At 40.6% G+C, this 21102-nt stretch overlaps 1 protein-coding gene across 3 annotated transcripts in view; it reads right to left on the reverse strand.

The window, feature by feature from the left end:
* snx29 (sorting nexin 29) overlaps nucleotides 1-17287 on the reverse strand; it is a 129657-nt gene extending 112370 nt beyond the window's left edge. For all 3 annotated transcript variants that reach the window (XM_027289170.1, XM_027289169.1, XM_027289171.1), the window contains exons 1-13: nucleotides 16872-17287; nucleotides 15179-15243; nucleotides 14369-14421; nucleotides 13753-13877; nucleotides 11132-11312; nucleotides 10870-10940; nucleotides 9776-10039; nucleotides 8749-9151; nucleotides 7732-7844; nucleotides 7272-7365; nucleotides 7007-7089; nucleotides 2244-2307; nucleotides 1461-1589 (exon numbers count right to left, since the gene is read on the reverse strand). In XM_027289170.1, coding sequence (XP_027144971.1) covers nucleotides 1461-1589; nucleotides 2244-2307; nucleotides 7007-7089; nucleotides 7272-7365; nucleotides 7732-7844; nucleotides 8749-9151; nucleotides 9776-10039; nucleotides 10870-10940; nucleotides 11132-11312; nucleotides 13753-13877; nucleotides 14369-14421; nucleotides 15179-15243; nucleotides 16872-16878 — 1652 coding nt within the window. In that variant the 5' untranslated portion in view covers nucleotides 16879-17287. The remainder of the gene's footprint in view (nucleotides 1-1460; nucleotides 1590-2243; nucleotides 2308-7006; nucleotides 7090-7271; nucleotides 7366-7731; nucleotides 7845-8748; nucleotides 9152-9775; nucleotides 10040-10869; nucleotides 10941-11131; nucleotides 11313-13752; nucleotides 13878-14368; nucleotides 14422-15178; nucleotides 15244-16871) is intronic.
* Between the last annotated feature and the right edge of the window lie 3815 nt (nucleotides 17288-21102).

A 21102-nucleotide genomic window follows, 5' to 3' on the forward strand; every position in this document is an offset into this window, starting at 1 on the left:
GTATGAGGCACAGCGAGGCACAATCAGCCGCAATTAGGCAAGTTTAATCCAGGACATAAACGTCCGCGGGGCTTTAGTTCGGTTTAATGACGGCGAGAAGACAAACTTGCTCATCGTCTTCTTCATAACGATGTATTTCAACCTAGCCGTCGTTAACGTTATCAGGGACACCTGAGTATTTCCCGCTATGACGCTATGACAAAATGCCTGTTGTGATAAAGCTTTTTTCAAATGGGTTAGATGGCCATGCAATTAAATCTGCATTATGTAGAAAATGTTCTGTCCCACGGCTCCAAACAGCCATTATATATCTGCAGGGGGCTGATAGGTTAATGGTCAGTACCAATGACACCATCATTACGATGTCAAGTGATTCAGATTCTGGCTTTTCTAAATAAATAAAAAACACCAGTAAAACAACAAAATAAAAGCAACAAAGTTAATGTACGTTGATTAGAGTTAGAGTTATTTCTTGTTTGCAGACCAGAGTGATAAAAGAAAGACAGGGCCATACAGAACTACAGTAGGAATCTTCATGTTTTAGCCAATGACAGTAGAAAGAACCCGAGGTGGGATTGAATGACACCTTGGTGTTCAAATAAGCCATCTGAAACAGTGCCTACCTATATAATTTGGACAGGTGAGCTAAATATAAATTCAGTACAGTTGTCATAAACAGGAAAATTAGCTACAGAGACCAAAACTGTTTTTGTACCAGGCTGTAAACATGTTTATTTCTGCTGTGAAGTTGCACATTTTAACATGGGGGCTTATGGAGATTGGCTCGTTCTGTAGCCAGCCTCAAGTGGACGTGTGAGGAACTGCAGTTTTTGGCATTTCAGCATTGGCTTCACTTCACAGCTACATGGTTTTAGCTTCTTCAGTCAGAAACATCAGATCATTTTTTTTCTCCCGATTTGTTATTTCAAGAGCGGTAATTAACATTTATTTCAACACTGATTAATCTGCTGATTATTTTCTCCATTAATCACTTAACACATTTGGTCTATAAAAAAAAAAAGCAGTGAGAAATGCCTCTTACAAGTTTCTTTGAGCCCAAGGTGACTTCTTCCAATCAATTTCTTTTCAGAGAAGTTCAATTTATTAAAAATGTGGAACAAATAACAGCAGGTATTACTCACAAAAGCTTCCCGCGAGGCTGTGAACAGTGAATTCAGAGAAGTATTGCTGGGAAATGGATTACAAAAGGTTTCTTTTTAGACCTGACTAGATGTTTTAGCTCTAGTTACTTCCCCTGATGTTGAGCAAATAAGTAAATCTTCGCTGTCTCAGTTTGGGTTTGATTCTTTGTTACGGCTCTAGTCTGTGTTAATGGATGATAGGATCGGTCAGTCTTTACTTTACCAACTTACTTGGCAAGTGCAGTTTTAATCTCCCACATTGCAGGCAGAAATTATTATATTAATGTACATTCTATAGACATCCCAGCTGTTTCCCACCTGGCCAGCGCCTGGACCTTGGCTGTGTGTCTCTCCTCGAGCTCTGCCAGCTTCCTCTTCAGCAGATCAGTTTCCTGCCTCAGGCCTGCTGAGTGCTCCATCTCCCCATCCAGCAGACTGCGAAGAGACCTGTCAAACACATGAAGCCGAACACAAGTATGTCACATACTTGTCGTGTATAAAATACGACCTAATGTTCTGTATTTAGACAGAAATGTTGACATTCCAGTAATGTGATTTTCATAAGCGCTGCATCAGATAAACATTATTAAGCTTCTTTAATTGGAGTAATAACTGACTGCCTGAATTGCATTCGGCTCTGAAATAAAACACGTAATCAACACACATCTGTGATTGCATCGCATCGTTATTTTAATTCCCCGAGCACAAATCACACTTTATCAGAAAAATCAAAACACGGCTTGGCAGAAGACTCAAACATAATCTTGGTCATTATAGAAATTTATTGAACTGAGATTTGCAGTTTGTTCTACGATCCTTTCTTGCGGCTGTTAAATGAGTATAAATCACAGTCTCCTGGGTCTTATTGCTAAAAACAAAACACAAAGAAACAGTTTTCTTGCCCTACAAGCCAGCACAAAAAAAGAAGAAAAAGTGCAGCTCAGGATAGAAAGAAAACAAGCTGACACAATTTATACAGAAAGGTCACTCGATATCTTTCTTCCATGTCAGTTTAAGTGTGTATATGTGTGTGTGAGTGTGTGTGTGTGTTTGGTGGTGGGTTTTGTGAGCAGCCGATAAGAAGAATATATCCCAACGTACGTGTTTTGTTCCTCCAGCTCGTCCTTCCTGTTCATCATGGCTACAATGGCCTGACGCAGTTCCACTGCAGGAGAGGAGAGAAACCAGAGCGAGATCTTACTTTACGAATGAATGAAATACACACCGGCACTACACACAGCAATATGCATAAACTAATAACCTGCAGTTTTCAATTGTAGAAATAACAGAATCCCACTTTCACGCCACACTTGCGAGATTAATGCTGCACTTTTATTTCCATCTTTAAGGTGAACTGCTTTGATAAAAATCAAGCTTTACTTTTTTTTCTTCCTTGCTGACAGAGGTTATACAGAATGATATCTATCTGATATCTATCTCACAGACAACACGTTTTTATTGCTCCAGTAAAAACACACACTTTTTTGGAAGCTGCTATAAAACTCTGGAGAAAGAAACTAATGCGAGGTAAATGTAGGGGAGGAAAACATTGGGTGCTATTACAATATTTATCACGAAAATATGAAACTCTGCGTGGAAATCACAGAATGCTTCAGAAAAACGGTGTCATTTAAGACAGCCGAGTGCACACCTACTGAATGTGAACAAAACAAATTACAAGTGAGTTATAGTCACATGAAAAGGGTGTCATCTGCAGCAGGTCTTTTACTGTAATGATAATGTTTTTATATTCACATCATACAACTGTCAGCAGGACGAGAAAACCATCATCTTCTTGGTCATTTTGGCTCGTACATCTCAGCACCGTTATTTTTTTTTACCGTGTTACCACACCGCAGTTTACAGCCAAAGTAGCTGAAAACCTCTTAATAATTCACTGATATATTCAGCTGATGTTTGCGCTTATTGAAATATTCTAGACTGTGGCAGTCATCTACCTCTAATATAATGGAAGTTCCTTCCTGTCTACAGCAAAATAAAATATTAAAAAATATCATTAATAGAACAAAGCTGTCACCCAAAACAATTTCCGGTGTGATGCTTTCAGATATTTGTCTAGTGTGGTTTTAATTACTGAGCTCTCGTATAGTACTATACTGTATATCAGCTGTTTTGCAAATGCTTGAATGTCAGCAAATAACATTTTTATCTCAAAAACTGCTTGTACAGTCATCTAGCGATTAAACATTGTGCAGTTGTTCTATCTGTATGGAGAGATGATATTAAATGATGTCAGTGTTGACTTTCTTTAAGGTGTGTTAACAAGAAATCATTAGCAGCTAAGTTATTACAATTTATCCTGAGGGGGACATGAATGTGTTGAACAAATGTCACTGCAATCCATCCAGTAGTTCTCAAGACAAGTCAAGGGATCAGCAGTCATTGTGATACAGTTAATGTAGGGTGTCGATCATCTGGGGACCATGAATGAATTTTGTGCCATCACTGTATATACATTCATATATTTTAGATCACCAAATTCATTAGGATTCATCGTCTGGGGACCATGAATGTCTGCACAAATTTCATGCCAATCCATCTAGTAATTATTGAACCACATCAGTCTGAAGCCATGTTGCTGGCATGTCTAAAAATACACATACACAGTGACAATTCCAGGATAATAATATCTGGGTTCATTTAATTAAAAGGGTTAAAAAGAACAATCTGCTTGACGTCATCTCAAATCAACACAACACATTTATAACATGGTGGTGTATACTGAGTGGTGTTTGAGCTCATCTGAGAGGGTTGTTGGGAAAAGGGGTTGGGAACCAGTGAAAAAACAAGAGATTGAAATATGTCATTTAGGATTCAGGGACACTATTCAACTAGTTAAATTCATTATCATTCCTCAATATCCTTTCCTGCCTTTAAGCATCACTCAGTTGAACTGTATCAGCTACAATCATAGTCTGCAAGTGGCCAGCTGCCAGCTGATGTTAATCTCCATCCTGACGTAAAGATCTGGCAGATTTGAGGTGTGGCGGTACAGTGACTCATCTCAATAGTTATGCTTGGAGGTGCACATGCAGGTTTCAAAGCCCCTAACAAGGTTGTTACCATGATTTCTAAAAATAACAACCATGAGACAAGAAGTTAATCTCCCCTGCACCATTTACACACACACACACACACACACGCACTTGCAGAGACCACAACTCTATTCTCATAACTAATGTAGGGTGTCGATGTAGCCCCAGACACAAGTAGGTCTCCTCCAGCCCCGAGCTAGTTGGGGGAGAAGTGGGAGGAAGAAGAGGAGAAGAAGGATTGTATGATGAAGAGCACAACGGAGAGGAGAAAAGAGGAAGTCTATTATCTCCACGGCTCCGTTCTCCACATCAGCAGGCCAGAAATAAATATGACCTTTAGTCCGACCACGCGTTCACAGCGGGTGCCACAGACGAGCCATTAGGGACTTCAGTAGAGCCAGACGGCCTTCTGTCCTCACAGGGGGACATGGACAAATTACAGCACAAGTGTGTGTATGTGTGAGAGTGGAAATACATACAAACGCAACATCATACGTGTAAGAGCAAGGTTTGATGGGGAAAAAAGTGTGTGTGTGTGTGTGTGTGTGTGTGTGTGTGTGTGTGTGAGAGTGCCTACACGCTTATAGACTCTGTACTCTCCAATCAATGGACTGCTTGGCCTCATACGCTGTCAGATCTGGATGGAAATCACTAAAGGATCTCAGTCCAACAACATTTCTCTCTCTCAGTTTCTCCCACACACACACCTCAAAAATCCAGCAGATTTTGTATGCGCGTGTGTGTGTGTGTGCGTGTGTGCGCTTCACAAAGCATTAATCATAAAAAGGGCAAACACTGTCATTAGCTGTTTTTACTATTTAATCATACACACTCAAATTATATATTGCAAATCTTTCCTATTCATAGTGCTTATTACTCTCTTGTGTCGGCATACGAGCCAATCAACCGCTCGTTCTGATCCCTGACTTAATCAACACACACATCAGCACATTGGTATTGTATTTACATAAATTTGAGGCTGATTTTTGCTTTGAATGGTCCAAATCGGACCAATTTCAAGTCCCTAATACGAGTCAAGCTTCAAAAACACTGGATCCTACATTTCCCATGATGCATCTCATTTCATCAGACCCCCCCCCCCAGTGCCTACAGTTTGATCTGTAGGATAGAGCCATAGAGCCACAGAAGATTATACAACCGTGTTCAAAGGCAGAGCAGTTATCTCCCTGACAGCTTCACCAGATTTCATACATAAAATTGGTGGAGTACCTCGTTAACTTTGCCTTCATGAGGTCATAAGTGAGCATTAGTATGATATGAAGGAGTGAAAATTGTGTTTGACTTGCTCAAAGGCAAAATCTGAAATGAGACTGTCTAATCAAATCAGTATATCATCACTGCGTGTGAGAAGTGCTTTCCAAGAATTCTCCTCCGAGTCACTTTCCCACAGCCTGACTTTTCTTCTCCTTCTGTGTTCTCCTGCGTTTCCCAGAACACAACACCTCGAGGAACATGTCTGTACATGTTACTTTGGGTTACGTGAGTAGGCACAGAGAGCAAAAGCAAAAGTCGGCCAGTGACGGCAAGCGCAAGAGATCCAAGATTTCTCCGGTCCAGAAAAAGTCATGATCTTTCGCTTAAAATGCAAAATCTGTTTTGGCTGTGTTGCATTCTGGTCTACTGAGTCGACAGTAGGCGTTCAAATTGGTATCTCGGCCTCTGTGAGGATAGATTTCTCCCTATGAGGCTGTTAACTGTCCAGAGAGAAGCTCTTTGCTCTTTTATTTGGAAGGACAGGTGCCAAATCCTGATGTTACAGTGTGTCAGGGTGGGTTTAACTTTAAAGTTAGATCTTCTCTTGACTGAGGGTTTGCTAATTTCCAAGACCTCACAGAGCCCTATACCTTAAAGACTATTTTTCTGCCTCCACACCGGTGATTTTTAGATCACCAGCTCCCTCTGTGACCCCGTGGCCTCCTCTTACCGAAGGCTAATAGATTGGACGACGGCTCAATCCCGGCGCTTACAGGCCGCTCCGCTCACCTTTCCTCCCTGGCTCTTACTCTCACACAAACACAAACACACAATCCAGGGAATCAAACAGCATCGGTGTGAGTCTGCAGCATACCAAGCAGTGACACATCAAAGTGCTCATCAAGTGCTTTTGGAATCAGAAATTTTTTATCCAATCCGAAATCAGACACAAAACACAAAATTGGACTTTGTGTCACAGTCACTCTTTCCCACAAACAAAACCCTTTAAGGGGAGCACAAGTGTGTGTGTTTGTGTGTGTGTGTGTGTGGGGCTATATGCAGTAAGGTGTGCGTTTGCTGGTCCAACAGTGCCACCTGGTGGAAGGTGATTTAATTTCTAACGGACAACAGCTGTAGTGAAACTTCCAGACAAAAACATGTCGGTGCGTCCACGGGATTCATTATCATCGCGAACTTCTTGGCTTGAATTTGAGGAACTCACACTTAAATTAGATTTAGATTTGGCTGTCAGACATGATTGAAATCATTTTTAACTCTGATAGAATCTAATCTCCGGAGACGTTTGCGGTGGGTAATGAATTCAGTGTAATTTCAGGCATGTCTTTTGTTGGAAACTGAATCATCGTCCACCTTGTAGGTTAGCATGTTCAAACCCTGTTTTTTTTTTTGTTTTTTTTGGCAGCTCAAGTCATCTAATTGCTGAGTCAAGTCCTGTGCAATGTCACCGGCCTTGAGGCGAGCTCACGTAATCCGTGATGATTCATGAATCAGAACTGGTTTGAGCACAAGAAGAGCAGCAGAGAGTGAGAAATCGTGAGAGGCTGACAGGTGGAAAAAGGGAGGAACACTCACCCACTGTCATGGACTCCGGCAGACCAGATGTCGGCAGCACAGTGGAGAGTGGAGCAGGCTGTGTCAATGGACTGGACTCCATGCTGAAACACAAGAAGAGAGGAATTTTGACTCTTCTTGAGTTTTCCCACAATTCATTTTTTGTAAAGAAAGCAGCACAAAACTTGTCTGTTTAGCCCTGTGACTAAAACTGATAAATACTTTGCCCTAAATTGCAAATAATTCACACAACAACGCATCTTTAATGCCTGAAACGACAGCTTACTTGAATGGTAGCGATCTGCTGCTCTCACAGTTGACCACCGGTGCCGTTGACTCACACTGAGCAGGAAATGCAGCCGTGTCTTCCACTGAACTCACTGAGGCAAAATGGAAGTGAAAGTAAAGGTGCATGCCAACAGAGAAAGTACCGAGATTTCATCTGATAGATCCCTGAGCTGGAGCCATACTCAGCAGTAAAAAAAAAAAAAACAGTCAAGCGAACATAACAAGCTTAAACTGGGAGAGAAACTGCACTCTCAGAGCACTGATGTGCCACAGCACGACTCGAAACGCAGCACAACTCTTTATTCATATCTTTATATGATAAAAATGTATCTAACAAAAATATTTACAGCAAAAGAAGGAAGTGTAAAGATAAAAAATAAAAATACTATGAGCAGCAGGAAGTTTTTAACGTACTTCTCTCTTCCTTGTTGGTGCAGGAATGTTTAGGGTTGGAGTACCTGGCTGAGGGTCCGTGGGGTTCAGAGGAATGAGGATGTCTGAGCTGCTGTGGTCGGTCATCACTTGTAGAGGGCTCCACGTGGACACGCTGGACAGGCTGCCCACCACCACCCTAAAACAAGACAGCTCAGCATTTTAGTTTCAAACCTCAACTGCACAACACGTTCAACAGTCTCTTTCAGGGAGTTTGAATCCAGACGTATGACAAATGAGCTATTATCAGTTCCTGTTTGCAGTGTAGCCACGGCTGCACAGACAACTATCACTGGATTACTCGGATACTGAAGTAAACTTAAAAAAAAAGTGATCATTCTCAGGAAAGTTCAGGTGTTAATAAGAGCATTTCTTTTACTATGACTTCTATTTATGAATTAACTATAAATGTATGACTATAGGACATTGGAAATCATGATATCATGTGTCATACGTGATCGTATCTGTGTGTTCGGATTTGATATGTATGTAGAAGTACACTGTTAGCTGCGTCACAGCCTCCTCTGCTCCTCCATAAAAACAAACCAAACCACCACAGTAACCAGCGTGCACCTGTCCCATTCACCTCATGTAGTGACCTCGCCTCACGTCTCTACCTCCACCTCAGTTTGAAAACCTCTGGTCTCTCTTGTGTTATAAATAAATATCAGTGCCAGAGTAAGACGTAAGAAGTAAAAATGTTCAATAACATTTTTGTTTAATTTTCTTTTGGGGGGACATTTTCCACTGTCAACCATGCGATTTGTTATAATGTTAAATGATTTTCCTGTGCTAAGTTTAAATTTGTTTTCTCATTAGAAAACATTTATTTTTGCCCAGAGGAAACTGACTTTTGGATCCTCTGAACAACTCTAACTCCAAAAAAACAAAACGTTGAAACAAAAACATGAGCACTTTCTAATTAAAACTCTAATGTTTTATGCACATAATGAACAACCTGTGCCCCAAAAAACATTCATATCTGTCAGAATAATTTAAAAACACGTGAAATGTTTCTCTTCATATTCACTGATCTGACTCACTGATCAGAGCTGAGCCTCTCCTCCTCCTGGGTTTGTGCTCTGGGTTTGTACATCTCCTCCTCTTCCTCCTCCTCCTCGTTGTCTATACTTTTACTGTCAGGCAGAGGAGGCGTAGTGGAGGGTGGAGTACGAGAGGGATGTGGAGACCCCACCCAACTGACTATGCCCGGCTCAGCGAGGCCGTTCTGGGCCGGCGACTCGGAGTACACTGGCTCCAAAGGATCTATTCCTTCCTCCACGCTGTTCTGAGCTGGAGCCGTGTGGCTCTTCCTCATGGCGACCGTCTTCTGGGAGTCCTCCTCCCCTTCCTCCTCGTCCTCCGCCCCTCCATCCAAGTCATCATCAAAGGAAATGATGTTGGTGATTTTCTTTTTCCTCCGGCGCTCCTTCCTTAGCCCCGAGTCTGCGTGGGAAAAGATGATAAAGAAGTGAACAGAAAGAAACTTGATGAAGTGAAACTTAGTCAGTACTTTTCACCTGTCTAGACTAGCAGAACTGTTGACATCAGCATATCAAGTTTTTTTTTTTCCAATTAGGCCTTTTAAAAGTCCATTTATAATAGACGATCTGTGGTTCAACTCAACTTCCTCTTCAGAGCCAAAAAGCCTGGCTGTGCATTAGCGACTCTTCTGCCAGAGAATAATGTGAATGGGTCTCTCCACCTCGAGGAGTTGGCACGCCAGCTCAGAATTTAATTTACATTCATTCGGGTGGAAAAATTTTAACACCACACAGTTAAACTTTAAAAACTCGTTCATCCCTCTGAGCGGGATATATGGAGAGTAGACGGTGCAAGTTCTCCTCCGATGGGACGGACCGGTGCAGGAGGCTTAAATGAGGTCAAACACACTGAAAGTTTACTCGCTTCATCACTGCTGCAGATGGTTTGTGTTGCATCTTCTTCTACCAGTGCCTTCACTATGCATGATCAGACTGAACCATGTGTCGTTAAGGATCATCATGACACGTGACTATTAGAATATATTGTGAATTATCATCTGTGATCTTAGATAATGCTGTTTCGTACCAGCAGAGGTGCTGCGTGGCAGGACAGGTAGCGGGTCCGAGGCTCCGTCCGCTCTCGGAGTGAAGCCGGGCACGACGGCCGTGGCGGTGCTGATCTCTCGCAGCAGGCTGCTGACCCCCTGAGTCGACTCCTTCCACAGGCTGCCGATGCCCTGCGTGGACTCCTTGAGGAGGTGGGATACAGAGGAGCCTCCCCCTCCACGGGTCACCCCGCCGTTCAGGTCGCTGTTGTCGATGTTGATAGCGAACAGGATGGAGTTCAGACCTGAAGAACGCACCGGAACAGGAGGAGGCAAAATGTAATTTAGTACAGATTAGTCTAAGTATATGATATAGAGCTTCTGAACCCCTGCAAAGGGCTTTGTGAGCTTTTTAAGCACACAGCGAGTGAGTGGGCAAGAGAGGAAAAGCTCTGGCATTAGATCAGAGGTATATTCTTCATATTTCTGATTTGTACCCATCTGAGTTGTGCTCCTCAAAAGTACAACATTAAGAACACAACCATTAACACTAATTCCCACCTTATCCAGTCTCTGCTAAGCAAGTCAGTCAGTTAAATAACTGATTTTAAAGCAGCTCCATTTCTGTGATGTATCTCTAAAACTGAAGACACTAAAAGTGAAGCTGTAATATTTCTGGATGGATGAAAATGCAAAGATGACCATGATATCATGCTATGTTTATGTTAATGTGAACATTAACATCAGCTGCATCGGTGTTTCATAACATGCCGAACACTGGCCCATGCAATACAAACTGTATGCATGTTAAAACCAAGCGGCAACCCTCCATGGCTGTGTGAAGTGAAGGCTATGTGGAAGTGTTAAAAAACTGCAGTTCCCCAAACTTCCACTTGAGGCTGGCTACAGAACAAGTTCCCATGTTAAAATATCCAACTTCACAGCAGAAATAAACGTGTTTACAGGCTGGTACGAAAAACAGATGGCTTGTTTGAGGCTTCAGCCTGCCTCAGGTCTGCCGATGATCCACGTCTTTGCTGAATTTAAGATTATCCGGGAGGCGAGAGAGACAGGGCTATCAACATGGAGGTGGCCACTGCCACAGATTTTACCCAACGTCAAAACACAAACTCACCTGCAGCCATAGTGGGGAGCATACTCGCTCTCTCTTCATCGAGAATGAAAGCCCAGTCTTCATAATAAGTTCTAGAGAACAGAGAGGATGTGAAATAATACCAGTTGTGAAGAGTATAATTGTACTGGTGAACATGATCTGCCTATAACGTATGAAAAGTTCATGCATCCAAAGTTACACTGAAATTAAGTGAGAGGTTATGGTGATTTAATCAAGACAAAGTCATACATAAACCACACACACACACACACACTTTACTAACCCCAGGCGTGGTCGGTCAGCCAGCAGTGTGTGTAGGTAGCGCTCTAGTGAGTGCTCATTGAGTGCGCAGCGCAGCCAGGCACGACCTCGACCCAGCTCTGAGGATATCTGACGTAAGGAGTAAAACCGCTGGAGCTCATGGCGGTTCAGATGCTCCTTCACATAGAACCAGAAAGTCAACTCTGGCCACGGGATAAAAAAAAGAGAGACACGGGGAGGCGAAGGAGAGGAGAGGGAGGGAAGACGGTGGGTTGATGGTTCAAGGAAAGAAGAGGTGGGATGATGTTAGAGGGGATATGCAAAGTGAGAGGGTGCATAAAGTGAAAAAAGATACACACGAAGGGAGGGAGAGGAAAAAAGACAAAGAGTTGTTGAGTTCAAAGGGTCAGTGACGCAGTAAAAACACTCCTGGAGTCGTGAGAGTCAGCACTTTTTCAGTCTTTCATTAACAAACATCCACACTTTCTCTTTCACAGCTCCGTCCTGACAGATTTTGCACTCACCTCGGATCTGAATTCACACAATTTTATCATTTTCTATAACACGGGGGGGAAAAAACTTCTGTGGCTGTTTCCATGTTTAATTCCCTGAGATGTGGTAATTAATGGGAATGAGTGTTATGCTACTCTTTTGCATATAATTAGCATATAACCTCAGAACGATGTGTTAAAAATTATGGCTGCTATTTCTGGATTTGTCAGAGGGTTTGGCTTCATTAGGGAGCTCCAAATCCACGAGTTCAGCCACAATCCTTTTCTGCTAATTGACTGTGAAATACAGGAAAACGTCAAATATGCTAATGGTTATGACGTGGTAGCCATTACAGAAGTCATGCATTTCTCCTCCATCTGGAATTAATAGCCACGAGGTTCTTAAATACGACACACTCGAAACAATTTTGTCTAATGTGAAACTAATGTCTCTCGATGAGAATGGTCTTTATAAGCTCTGAGTCTTATAGCTTTCATACTTCTCATTTCCCCATGGAGATACCGTAACCACACCATAAGTGATCCCCGATGAAAGGTGGACTACTTTTACCTCACGGGGTACTCCAAAAAGTTTCAATTTAATAGATATGTTCACATATTGAGTCAACTATAACACCTGAGCACCACAAGTTATGACTAACACTGTTTCGAAAGCAGTTAGTAAACAAGCAGAGAAGATAAACAGTCAAAATAGTTGGCTAAAAGAATAAATAGTTAAGCTATAAGTACCTACAATGGACAAATTATTAAAAAGCTAATGGATTAACAGTTGAAATAGCTAAAAATAGCTAAAACTAACGAATAAACGGTTTAATTAGCTAAAACTAACGAATAAGCGGTTTAATTAGCTAAAAGTAACAGATAAACGCTTTAATTAGCTAAGAGTAACAGATAAACGCTTTAGTTAGCTAAAAGTAACGGATAAACGGTTAACGGATAAACACTTTAATTAGCTAAGAGTAACGGATAAACGCTTTAATTAGCTAAAAGTAACGGATAAACGGTTTAGTTAGCTAAAAGTAACGGATAAACGGTTTAGTTAGCTAAAACTAACGGATAAACGCTTTAATTAGCTTAGAGTAACAGATAAACGCTATAATTAGCTAAAAGTAACGGATAAACGCTTTAATTAGCTAAGAGTAACGGATAAACGGTTTAATTAGCTAAGAGTAACGGATAAACGGTTTAATTAGCTAAGAGTAACGGATAAACGCTATAATTAGCTAAAAGTAACGGATAAACGCTTTAAATAGCTAAAAGTAACGGATAAACGGTTTAGTTAGCTAATAGCAACAGATAAATGGTCGGAATAGTTAGCTAAAAGTAACTAACTATAGTTAAACTTGTTAACTAATGGATAAATGCTTGAAAACATCCAACTTCTTCCATTTCACGTGGTAATACAAATGCCAATTTTCTTTCTTTGTTCACTTACAGGTCAAATAGAAAGGTGTCTGTAATGACAAATACAGAACTCTGAAAGGTGAAGGAGGAAACTCACACAACATATTGTATATTATCTGTATTTTACAAATATATATTAGTTATATTGGTTTGGAAATGGAAATATCCCTCATATCTGCGTTTGTGTTTGTGTGTTACAACTATCTTATTTCTCCGTAGCTCAGCGTGTGATTGGCTGTTTGGGATCTTGACTGGAATTTAAAATAAACCTCTGTGGGTTTGAACAATGCTTGAGCACACGGCCTGCATTTATAATGACAGCACATCTCAGCAGCACATTTTGGGAGGATAAAGTCACAGCAGGTGTGCTGCCCACAGACTGAGACAGAGACAGAGGTTTAAAGACAAACAGGTTAGCACAGCGGAGAGAGTGAAACAGGGAAGCAGAGCCCTTCCTGTGCGTGTCATTTTGAACTCTACTACCTATCTGTTGTTTTACCATCTGGTCTCACCACAAGCTTGTGTGTGTGTGTGTGTGTGTGTACGTGGTTATCCTGCAGCTCCAAGCTCTCCCCGCTGACACACCTGAGTCCTCCAACCCACCACGACTTCTAAAATAACAAGCCAAGCTACCACTCGAAGGTCACCTTTTTCCAGGGCAAAGCTACAGCTGTTATTTTGATTTTCAACTTAAGACCTGAGTTTAACAGCCAGTTAAGTGTCGTACCTGCTTCGACCTTGCTGCTGAAGCCGGCAGCCTGCTTGAGAGCGGCGGCGGTGAGGGCCAGGCCTCGACTCTTCCTCAGGCCGTGCTGCAGCACCGCTTCAAACTGGGCACACAGACAGATCACCCTGCAGAGGCAAAGACAAGTGAGAAGAGAGAGGCCATTCATCATTTACAGTGGAGGTTAACAGTACATGTAGAGTGCTATAAAACAGTATGCACACCCCTCACGGTTTGTTATGCCGCTTTAAATTATGGGTGCACTCAGTTTTTATTGCTCAGAAAACTGAATCATTTATCAACAAGGCAAACAAACAACTACAATATTTCTCTGTGACAACATTAAGCTCTGGTAGACACATTGTTTCACGCTGCAACAGCACTTTCTTACTGCTTAGATACAAAAACATTTTATTTTAAAAGATTTTTTGTAGTGAAGAAATCAATCCTCAAGCCAGGTCACTCAACAGGGGAGGATGAAGGGGAGATAAGATACCGGGAGCCTAAAGCACCCCAGCATCAACTGACCTGGAACTTCTCCCGCAAACCAAACAACCTCTCGTCTGCTGAATAAACACAGATACGACTAAAGAAAGTGGTAAGAGGCAGCTTCTCTTACCTGCTGTCTGAGTCTGTGGCAATCTCCTTTCTTCCTCCAAAGCGGATTTGGCACTGGAAAGATATGAAGGGAATGATAATAGCTGCCTGTGAAAATACTTCAAACATTACTCGAGCACACAATGAGCACATTTCTAAGACGTAGGCCTAAATCTCTGAAGCAACCAGAGAATAGACGCAGTGGTTTTCTGATGAACGGGTGCACTAATATGAGACACCCGGCCAGCCAGTTGCTGGAAAACTGGAGTGCTGATTATGACCAAATGAACTGGAGATAACAAAAGAAAAGGATTAGAGACAAAACTAGGATGTTGACTGTCAAAAATAAATGCAATAAATACTTCTTTCTTGACAAAATGTTGTGAAGAAAACTCTGCTCCTTGAAACCAGAAACCAGTCCAGACCAGCCCTGATAATGTACATGCAGTTCCCACTTTCTGTTTCGCATCATCGCATCGGTGTTATGTTTCTTCTGCTCTTTGGCAAAAACAAAAAAAATCTGACTACCACTGAAATTCTACTCTCTACTTTATTTCGCCAACACATTTGCATTTCATGTGAATAGTAAATCGACTTGTAAAGTTGTAAACAGTGCTCAGTTTTACTTCCTCTAAATGTGTTTTGGGATCCAGTAGCTCGAGGAAGTAAAAAAAAATGTGAAATCTTGTTCCAGAGAAATGGCTTTGAATTTTGACTTTGGGATCTGGCAAGCAGTGAGGAGAGATTTTAAATTTAAAAGTCAAAAGTCAATGTTTGAGGTGAACAAGCCTTTGTAAATTTCGGAATAAATTCGGAAACGTTAACTACTAACCTGTTTGACAGCATCCAGCAGCCTCTCAAGAAGGTTCTGCCTCTTGGTATCACTCTGCTGAGTGCCTGCAGAGGTGAACACAGGCAACAAAAAAAAAAAGGACATGACTCAAATTCAGTTTGATGATGGATTAAGACAATGACTGTAATAAATTGCTCCTGTATTAACTGTGCATGTGGAAAAGGGATCAAGTGTGCTCACACATCCAGGGAAAAGTATTCAAGTGCGAGACAAAAAGTATCCCTGCAGAAAAGTCTGCTTACTTTACTTACTTTTGAGGAAATGTTCCCAAAAGGAAAGGAAGGAAATAAATAAAAGTTTTTGTACATTTGAAACAAACAAACAAATAAAATATTACAAAAACTTTCAGTGTTTCTGCTGCAACATTCGACAGTGAGTTCACTGGGAGAGAACTATAGTTTTTGTATAAATATTGAAAGGTACGCTGTGCCAATGTTATGATGAGCGGGCCAATGTTTGGATTATATCTTGTGTGCACTCAAGGATTCAACAGGACACCTTTAATATTCACTTATTGTTATTGCTCTGCATGCTTTTAAACAGTTTCAGTGAGTGTTTTAATTTCATTTGAATTCTTTTGAAAAGGTGACTAACGTCTGACTTACTCGAGTGCAATTTACAGGAACGTTTATTCATGCTAACTGTGAAGCAAACACATTTAGTTGCTGTAGTGTGTCATTTTCCTGCAATATTCTTCAAGAAACTTTCTATTTTTGTCATAAAGATATTTGTATTTTCATCAAAGTGTCCATTACACTGTTACAATTAGAGCTGGCAATTGAAAGATTGATCCATTTCTACCAGTGTTGAAGATCTGCTGCTTTTCTGTTCTATACTATTGCACATTGAGCATCCTGTGTTTTGGACCATGGACCAGATAAAACCGAAGACATCCCTTTAGACTATTGACACTATTGACAAGACAAATGACCGATCAAATCAAACCATGTAAGAAGGAGCGCTACCACAGGTCCTTCAATCTAACAGCTGTCAGACGCTTTAACACCAGCACGCCCATGTGACTTTTTTTCTATATATTAGTCATTTATGAGTAAAAACCACGAGCTGCTGTAACAAGTGTGAGATGATTAAAGTCTATCTTATCTTTAAACGACTGCAGATTAACGGACAATGCAAATCATCTTTAGCTGGAAACCTGATCATAATTTTTCTTAACGAAATAGGCGCCAATATTAGTAATGTTTATTAAACAGGAGCTTCAAGTTGCACGCTGAATCAGTCACCTCTTCCACTCACATTCAGGGTAGCAACTTGTCATAACCACACTCCTATAATAATCTCAAGGCCGGGCTGTTAACTTTAAAACAAAACTTATTAGGCTGTCACAGTGAGCTTGAGCACTATGTGGTTGGTCGTGCACTTGTTTTAACAGCTTTAAAGAGGCTGTTTGTCTGGAGCACTTTAATGGTGTTGGATGTTTTCAGAAGCCTCCATCTATTGATTCACTGAGGCTTCAAAGAGCAGTGCTGGTTAGTGACAGAGGGGAAGTAGCTGCAGTGCAGTGAACAGGTCAGCACAAATCCCTAACTTACTGTCTGAACACAGAGGCTGCTAACAAGTGACTGGACACACTTTTGCATGCATGATTTGACAGTTTAGGCTGTTATGGATGCCTGCCAAGCAAGAAAAACAACAAGACAACCAAACTCACCGTTCATTCTGACAGCCAAACTCCGTTAGCGGTCACATCCAAGCTGAACACTTTCACCACCGATGCGATTCATCCCTTTCTGGAGCTTTTAGTAGCTGAGGCTAGCTGTGCACCGGGAACATGCTGCCTCTATGGCCGAGCTGGACCCACCCAACCGCGGCGTGAGGACTGATGCTCACACGGTGAACAGAGAGGCCTGCCGGGATGCCGCTGGGGCTGTGAGTGTGCCACAGTCTGACATGTAACACCTGTACAAAGCCTGATACGCTAAATAAACTGAAGTAAACAAAAGCCCGAGTGTAGTTTCAGAGCTGTGAACGCAGCCTTTCAAAGAGAAACGAAGAGTTTTCAGTTTGGAGCCTGTGGCACCGCGAAACAGGGAAACTGAGCAGTGTCAAGGTCACATGACAAAACACACCGCCGTCATATGACAGGAAATCCCTACTGGGAGTTGTAGTCTTTTGTTTTAAAAAAACGGCCGCGGAACTACAAAAGTATCTTTTTTTTCATACACAGCGGTGCACCGTTTACAGAATAAGACAGGAATGAATTATAATACTCATAACTATGTTTTCATTAGTGTATAATCACCTGAAAATAAGAAATGTTATGTTTTATTATCTTAAAATGAGACGTTTATATCTATAATAACTGTAGGTCCTCTTCCATGGAGTCCACCATGTTTCTACAGTAGCCTAGAAAAGACAAACTAAATCTGGCTCTTCCATAAACAGTATAAAACATGGATGCCATATCTGTGACACCTACAGGTTTCTGAAGAGCCGTTGTGAAGCTCAGAGTGTGGTGGCTCTGGCTGTCACCATAATCTAAATATAGGCAAAGACGTGGATGGTTGGTGGACATGAGGCGGGCTAATGAAGCCTGGTTGTTCAAACAAACCACCTGTAAGTGTGCATTCAGACTAGTGTTGGGGGGTTTGAGTCTTTTAACTTGGATCTTTGACTCTCGGACGGTAAATTGAACTAATCTTTCATTTAGTCATCTAATTCATTTTGTTCACTTACTATTTCTCTGGTTAACCAGCTTTATTGAGGCCAGCACTCGCTCTCTGTTATTTTTACTGTATGTCTCTTGACCAAAGCGCTCTCTCTCTGCTGGACGGCCCCCACTGAAATGGATGGAAAAACCTCCATTCTCACCGCAACGCCGGATCCTGTCTGAATCCTGCCTTAGATCACAAACACTTTGGACCTGTGCACTCCTGATCTGTTAATCTGCACCATGACAAATGAACTGATCATGATGGAATATTGCCAGTAGACCCTGCTGAAGACTTTTCTTCTGGTAGGAAGTCAAAACTGTTCAGAGGGTCACCCACTCTGCCCCAGCTATCACTTTTCTAATCTCATTTGCAACTGTGGATTTGTAGTTCCTGTGAACACACACTGTCCAGGCTCTGAACCAATCATACATCACCAATCATGTGGCTCTGACCTGAATGATTACACCGTTTGTAGCACTTTTCTATTTATTTCCAGCTGCAGTTGTTCATTTATTTATTTCAACTCAGGGGAATTTTATTCTTTTCTTTTTCTTCTTCTGGACTGATAATAAGTTGCTGCATATTTCTTGTGCGTCCATGACAATGTGAGTACAGTGTTTAGTTTGTTATTTTTGACACAGCTGGTGTTGCTGTGGTTTTTGTCACTGTGCATACTTTTTATTATTATTATACTCTATTTCAGGTATATAATTATTAGATAGCCATGCCATGTTGTTTATTAATAGTAGTATTTGTTATACTTAATTGTGTGATTAACAAGATAATGTGAACGCCGATGGGTCGTTAAGGGACCGTCGCGCAATTCCATAGACTTATAGTCATTTAGCTGACGGTTTTATTCAAAGCAACTTAGAAAAAAGGGAAACAATCAAGGTACAACATAGCTGCATCAACTTTATGCATTTATTTGTAATATTAGACCCCAAAAAATGAAAATAAATAAACCAAAATCCAACATTTTCATGTGGATATATCTCTTTACACTTGTATTTCATGTTTATTGCTTGTTTTGCACCGGGATATGAGGTGTATGTCCTGTCTGTATGTCCTGTACATATGGCTGACTAACCCTAACCCTCCCTGACCTGAACCCTTTGGCAATGTCCCATCCACATATACATATACATATATAATAAAGTCTCCTGTTGTTCAGAGGGAAATGTAAACAGGTATAGAGCTAAAAGTTGATTTTATTCAACTGGTCATATCTCTTACTTGAGAAAATACGGTGAGAAAATATCTGGGAGCAAAGCAGCTAAATCAAAGTGTGTTCTTACCAGCTTCAACCACAAGAGGTCAGCAGTGCAGTTAGTTTTTATGTGGCGATACAAGCTCCATCACAGGAACCCAAAATATCTGCAAAACTACTGACTTTTACTGCTAATTCATAATCACAATCATGTGAGCATGTTGACACACTAAATTATCTTGTGCTAATGCATTTTGCCTCAAAGCTGCACCATGTCCCTCAGACACTTGAAGTTTAAAATAAAGATAAAAGCATAACATAACTCAGTCTGAGCCTTTGGCTCCTGTGTAAACACAGCATGTACTATGAGGAGATGGTGTGGGGGGAAGGCACACAGTACAGGACAGGCTATCAAATAAAAACCAGCAGAACAAACCACTTTGGATAATTGAACAGCCCTGATAAGACATCTGTACTCCGATCAGTCTGATTATATCTAATCTAAGGTTTTCATGTCTGTGTTTATTCATCTGTACGGAGCGTGACAGATATTGTCCAGAACAGAGCAGGAATAAGAGAGTCTGAGATTCAGACAAAAAACTGTTTATTTTGAAAATTCTCAACAGCAATGATCGGATAAATTCTGTCTTTGTTCATGTGATAAAGGATTTATATTGTAAATGTGAACAGTTGCTATGTGGGTATTTGAAACTAATTGAACAGTGTGTGTGACTTTAGATATACAAGTTAATTATGAGCTTTATAACTTAAAGTATTCGATAAATAGACATAGACATAGACAAAAGAAGAATCACTCAACTCTTTATTTCACACTGCTTGATATAGACTCATATCGAATAGATAGATGTAGATATCGAATATAGTAAACATGTTAGCAACAGTGCATGTGAGAAACATGTTTCAGAATGTTTATTACTGTAAAGGAAGTTTGTATTACAGCTATGAAGCATTTCACAGAAAATGACTAAATAAAAGGTTTGTAATATATATCAAAATATTTTTGGTAACATTTCCTGTGTAATGTATTACTATACAGAATAATAACTTAATAACTAAACTTAAGGAGTATTTTCATCAAACACTTACAGACCACTGTACTAAAAGAGTGTTTCTCCTATGGTTACATCCTTGGTGTATAGAATGGTGTGTGAAGGACGATTTATCTGTACTTATACTACTTCTTATAGTTTGACATGCACATTCAAGTACAATTAGTGACGTCACAAATATTGTGAAGGCTAATCATAGTTCAATATTTTAATACACTGTCATTGAGTGGTTAAGGGTTTTTAAACTTGACATGACAGATTTAGCATGCAAAACTCTGAGCTTTATTTACAATGTTGGCTTTGTGTGAAACAACTGAGAGGTGGTTTTAAATTTCTGATAGTATTTAATGATATAAAATCCAAATATCCTTAATTTAAAAAAGAGATTACCAGTATGTTTTAACTTAATTCTATTAGATTGGCGATACAATAGAACTTACAAAGTTTAAATTAACCTTCACACATCAAATAAATAAGTTAAAACTGTGTGACTTACACCTCTGGCTGCATTTGGTTAATTCCAACTGATGTCTTTCCATATAAAAAAAAAGAAAAAGGCAGCTATAAATGTTCCGGTCACGCATCATCCAAATATCATGCAGCTTCATCATCGAATCTCTGATTATACAGTTTATTTCCATTTAAAGTCACCGCACCCCTAATGTGCAAAATCAGTGAATCACCCAAACATTGACTGATGGGAATGGTCTGAAACAGTGCTATTTGCAGCACTGTGTTAGTGTGCAAAGTTTACATCTTATCAGCGAGATAAGAACATGTGGATGTTATCTAGATGAGATCTCAGTGTTGTCTAATCATTACTAGTGCAAGTTAGCAAAGCAAACACAAAATCCCTTTCAACAGAATAAACTGACGAGCAAAGGAAACAAATATAAAGATCCAGGTGTTGAGTCTCTTGGTGTCATTTACAGTCTGTGATGGGTTAGT

This window comes from Larimichthys crocea, chromosome XVI, assembly GCF_000972845.2.
Source record: "Larimichthys crocea isolate SSNF chromosome XVI, L_crocea_2.0, whole genome shotgun sequence".
NCBI lineage: Eukaryota > Metazoa > Chordata > Actinopteri > Sciaenidae > Larimichthys > Larimichthys crocea.